Here is a 5,502-nt window from a genome sequence, read left to right on the forward strand (position 1 = left end):
ATTAATCATAATTTGCAACCGATTTATTGTTTTAATTATATAGTGGATAGTTTGTTTTTTTATTAAGCTTTTTCTCTGAATGTTTCTAATGCACACAAAAGGTACATATACTATAATATGGTTTATAAATGAAGAACGGTTATAGATGAAGAAGCCTAGTTGGGACTTAAAGGGTTTCTAAACCCTCCAGTTTTTTTGCATATATCTACTGCTAACAAGCAGTAGATACTGTATATGCAAAAAGTAAAAAAATAAAATACGTTTTAAAAGCGGTTTAAACTTACCGCTGTCTTCGCCACGCGCTCCCGTCCGAAAATCCAAAACTGTCTCGGGCGGCCGCAAAGCAGTTTGGATTTTCGGCCGGGAGACGAGGAGAGACGCAAGTTAAGTCTATGGACGCGTGCACCCGCATGCAGACACCATGGGACAGGAAGTGCCAGCATGGACAGAGGAGTCAGCGCTGGATCAGAGACCCGCAGCAGCGCTGGAGAGAAGGCTGAAAAGGACAGGAAAGAAGAAGATCGGATTAAGAGACATCATTTAATGTAAGTGCTGACACTAACATTGGGGGGACGGAAAAAAAATTGACTTTAATGTCACTTTAAAAGAAACATTCTTATTCCTGGTTTAATACGTTTCACTACTTTTTGCCTTTCTTGCCTTTCCCTTTCCCTTTCCCTTTCCCACTGGCTCCCTTCCCCTTCTTCTTCTTCTTCTTTTTCTTTGATTTCATTGTTTTTCTGACCTGATACCCTTTCCAGAGTGACTGAATGATGGTGGCTGCGCGGTTTTTGATGGCTAGCTCCTTTTCTGCAGCTTCCTTCTTCAACTGGGCCTGATGCCTTTCTTCCATAATCTGGACATATTCCACCTCCAAGACTGCCAGCTTCTCCTTCAGTTCTTCCAGCTGAGCCTTCTCCTCTTCATACACAGCTTCTAATTCTTCCAGCTCTGTCTGATATTGGAAAACACAGAAGAGAGATATTTCAAGACTGGACAAAATGCTACCATTGCTCTGCAAGTAACCAGAAAAAGATGATAATTGCCAATCCATCTGCTTTGGTGGTTAAAACAGCTGGAGAAGTTGGGAAATTTTGTCAAATTTGGATAAGCTGGCACTGAACCTTTCTCCAGGGAGTGAATTTGAACCACTCCTTTCTTCCTATGTATCCAAATAGAAACACATTTGGTCCAAGTATCCCATATTAGGGTCAAATCTGACCACTGACAAATGCTTGCATGTCTGACCATTCTCTGATTTCTACAACCGCCTTTACACAGGAGTGTATTTATAAAAAAAATATGCAAAGCCTGCGTCCTGTGAAACTGCATGTACGTTCATTCTGTGCAGATGGAGCAAAAATGAATGTTATTACTTTATTTTCTTTCCAGGTCAAATGGAATATGTTCTTAGGTTTAGAGTGAATCAGGAAAACACCACATTATGACCATAAGGTAGAGATGAAGATCATCGGAAAAAAAGTATTAATTCCTATGATCATTGGCTCTTACTAGTGGCCATAATGTAGTATTTTCCTGATTCATTCTAACCTTATGCATGGATTACATTCGACCTGGAATGGAAATGTACTAATAACATTAGTTTTTGTCCCATTCGCACAGAACGAATGAACATGCAGTTTTGTAAAACAAATGGCTTCGTATTTTTTTTTTTTTTAAATATACCCTATAGTGTGATTCCATTTATACCTGTCAGGTTTATGGGCAGCAATATCCATTAAGGGCGTGCTGCTGTTAGTAGGTTAACCATTTAGGTGCCATTTTATACCAATGAAGTTGAGGCTACACATGGCAGAAGCAGAGGGCTATGTATTTAGCATTGTTCCAAAGCCAAACAATCCAACCAGAGAATATGATGAAACTAAAGTCTAAACAGAGGCCTAAAGCCTGTCTGGTAAAACATTTTTTAAATGATTATTATAGGTATAGGTACCTGAGTTGTATGAAATATCAGGCTTTTCCTGTAAAAGTTGTTATGATTCAGCCCATTCTACCGTTTTAGTCTACCTATTGGAACATGAGGCTGTCCATCACATTAAAGGACCAATAGGGAAGATGGCGAGGTGGGAAGGGTTTGGGCCAAGCTTAAAGTGATAATAAGGCCAAAAGGTGTTTAAGCTGTTTCAAATGCTGAGGAAATCACTTACAATGGATGCTGCTCCTTGATGTATAAACCTTTTAGTTTCCTGCAGAATCAGCTGTTCCCCTGAGCACTGGCCCTGACATCCTGTTTTATGGTGGCTCCTTCCTTGCAGAGTCCTATAAAGCCACCTTGTATGTGCTAGTAAGCTGTGTGTGTCTCCACAATCAAACAGGCACAGCTTGTCAAGCCACTCCCCTTTTTCCTGCCTTCCCCAAGCTAGTAGATGGACAGCTGCTGTAGAATTTTCTATCTCTTATGATCTTGTACTGAACAGGAAGTTCAGGGAAACCGAGCTGAGTGCTTTGGAGCCAGCTGTTTGGAAACATGATGACGGTAAGTGTTTGGGCAAATTAAAAAAATATATTTTGCTGGGCAATTTATATTTAATTTGGATTCATTATTGAAAAAAAAAAAGTTTGAGAGTTTAATACTACCCTTTTCTTAAGATTTTTAACAGTTAAGGTTTGCAGATAAATGTTGCATCCTCAACGACATTTAGAGATATGGGCTGCCAAAAATATATGTAAATTGTACCTTTTGCTATAAAATATGAGTACCAACAAACTCTACAATTTCCTGAGCTCCTCTATTGGTCTTTTTTAATATGAAAGGAGGTCTCATTAGGCATTAGAGAGGCTCAAGTGGCAGGCCCAGTTTGGCTTCTACAAGAAACATGAAGACTTGAAATGATTTAAAGGAGAACTTTGGGGTTAAGGCTTTTCCCCATAGTTCTCCTTAGGATAACGGGAGGACACAAACAAGTGTCCTCCTGTCACCCTAAGCTCAGTATACCGCGAGCTGTAGCTCGTGGTATACTGAGACGCCGCAGCTGAAGCGGATCCCGACAATTATGTCTGGATCCGCCCAGCTGCGTGACTGACAGCTGGCTCTGCCTATCTAGAGGCAGAGACAGCTGTACTGGCCCCCTCCCCCGTCTGATCCGCCAGTCAGCGCTGGTCGGATCGGAGCGGGGAGGGGGGAATCCAGCCCCTCCCCTGTCACGTCAGAGCGCTGTGACAGGATCGAGAGGTGAGCGAACGCCGGTATGTGTTCGCTCACTTCTCGATCTACTGAGCTGACCTTTGACTGTCTCATTGTCACAGGTCGGCTAGAACTATGAGGTGAGTGAAAAGCACTCGCCTCATAGTTCTCCTTTAATATATCTCTAGATGTAATGATTGTTTTGCCTCTGGAGCTAACCTCATCTTATGCATGTTTTCATATTTCATATTTTTTGTGTAAATTGACCAAGTTTGTGAATGTTTTGTTTAAATGAAACCCAAGCTCCAGGAAAGTAACTGAATACACCATTAAAACACATGTGTAGAAGATCTTTTGCTTGCCATGGTATTTGCATATCTGTCCACCAGTTTTACAGTAGCCATCCTGGTGACCTGAGTTTCTCTGATGCAGTTAAGCAGAACAGTTTGGTCACATCCCTGCCCACAGCCTTTAGTTGGACAGTACCGGGCCAGGAACTGCCTAATAGGCTAATTTCTCTGCTTTCTCCTCCTATCGGCATGTTCCTTGTCAGCACATGTGTATATAAGAAACCTTATTGGCTCCAAGTGCCGCACTTTTTCCCCAGTTTAAATGCTGTTGTACAGGGGATCAGAACATGCTGATAATTAGTCAAATTCGGATATTTATACTGGTTTCATTTAAAATACATTTAATTATAAATTAATAAATACATAACTGTGTTTATTAGTGTTGATATAAAGGCATAATTTGCTTTAATAAAAGCAATTGCTCCGCAACCATACAATAATGTTTTATCTTACTTGTTTCTCCCTCATGTCCCCGTCATATTTCTGTATCCAGTTCTCAATCTCTGTTTCAACTTTATACTTTTTCTGTAAAAAAAATAAATACAAATAATAATAACAATTAAGAAGATATGTTTGAACATGCCATACAGCAACGTTCACCTGCAGTTTTCTTTCATTTAGGATATAATACTTATTTTTGGTGCTGTCAAATCATTATGGAGACTAGGGATGAACTTCTTAATCTTCAGGAAGTAGAATTCATGGTGAACTGGGCTAATGACTATAGTTTGTGCAGTGACATATCCAGGGTATGGCACATATAGTACATGCCCTGAGGGCCAGTTGAAGGGGGTAGGCACAGCTAACCTTTTTTTCTCTCCCCACCCCTCTCTCATACATATCTCCCTGTCTCGCTCTTAGCAACTAGGGACACTCTGGCCAGCATCCCACCCTGCTCCTGGAAACCAATGACATCACTGGTTGCTAGGCGCTAGGAGGGACACAGGTCACATCATCCCACGTTGCTAAGAGGCGGGTGGTGTGATGTGTGAGGGCCATACACATCTTCCCGCCCAGGTCTTAGTAACTAGAGCGGGTGGGAAGATGTGTATGCTGGTGGGACACCAGCCAGAACGTCCCAGGTTGCTAAAAGCTGGGTAGGGAGATATGTAAGGGCCATACACATGTCCCCACCAGGCTCTTAGCAACCTGGGATGCTCTAGCCAGCGCTCCACCCAGCTCCTGGCAACCAGTGGCATCACTGGTTGCCAGTGATGGTGGTTGCCAGTAATGTCACAGTGACTTTACTGGTTGCCAGGAGCTTGGCAGGATGCCAAGGACACAATTTGTTGTAGATATGCCTCTGAGTTTGTGATCCAAACACTGCAATCTATGCTGTTTTTGCTGCATTGTGTGAACTCCTACTCAGTATCCCTAGTCAGGCCCGTGCAGGTAAAATACATTTGATCAATAAAAGGTTTTTTATATGCGTTGACTATAGCTTTAAAGATGTAATGAGTAGACTATGACTTTAGTACAACTTAAGTGCTTATAGGGTAGTGTTGGCATTTCACTGAATATATAATCAATCTATACTCATACTTCTTTCCTAAAATGTCCCTTTAATGTAAATTAGGTTTTCCAGAGAGATGGCTACATTTTTATTTACAATACTGTATCATTTTAAAGAGGTAAAAAAGACTGAAACACACTACTATACCTTTCTGAGGCTTAGCTCAACCTCACGGTTTTCAGCAATAGCACCATTAAGCTGTGATCTTAGTTGCTGCAGGTCCTGCTGGAACTTTAAACATTTCCCTTCTGAGGCACGGCGATCTGACTTCTGCTGCTTCTCTGATTCTTGCACTGTACGTCTCACTTGGCTCTCTGAAATTTTCTCCAACTGATGTAAACTGATCTTTAACTGCCGGATAACCTCATTTTTCTTTGCAATCTACAGAGGGGGGAAAGGAGTTAAAGAAGAACTCCAGGCAAATAAAATGTTAACCCTTGCAGTGGGGCTTCACTGAAAGGGAGCTAAAATAACAAAAGACATACCCACCCCAG

At 41.5% G+C, this 5,502-nt stretch overlaps 1 protein-coding gene across 1 annotated transcript in view; it reads right to left on the reverse strand.

Moving 5' to 3' along the window:
- Nucleotides 1-640: 640 nt before the first annotated feature.
- The window catches only part of IQCD (IQ motif containing D), a 10,734-nt gene continuing 5,872 nt past the window's right edge, over nucleotides 641-5,502 (reverse strand). Inside the window, exons 2-4 of the mRNA XM_018561730.1 lie at nucleotides 5,156-5,389; nucleotides 3,949-4,020; nucleotides 641-955 (exon numbers count right to left, since the gene is read on the reverse strand). Coding sequence (XP_018417232.1) covers nucleotides 641-955; nucleotides 3,949-4,020; nucleotides 5,156-5,389 — 621 coding nt within the window. The remainder of the gene's footprint in view (nucleotides 956-3,948; nucleotides 4,021-5,155; nucleotides 5,390-5,502) is intronic.

This window comes from Nanorana parkeri, unplaced genomic scaffold, assembly GCF_000935625.1.
Source record: "Nanorana parkeri isolate BGI_ZX_2015 unplaced genomic scaffold, ASM93562v1 scaffold540, whole genome shotgun sequence".
Lineage (NCBI taxonomy): Eukaryota > Metazoa > Chordata > Amphibia > Anura > Dicroglossidae > Nanorana > Nanorana parkeri.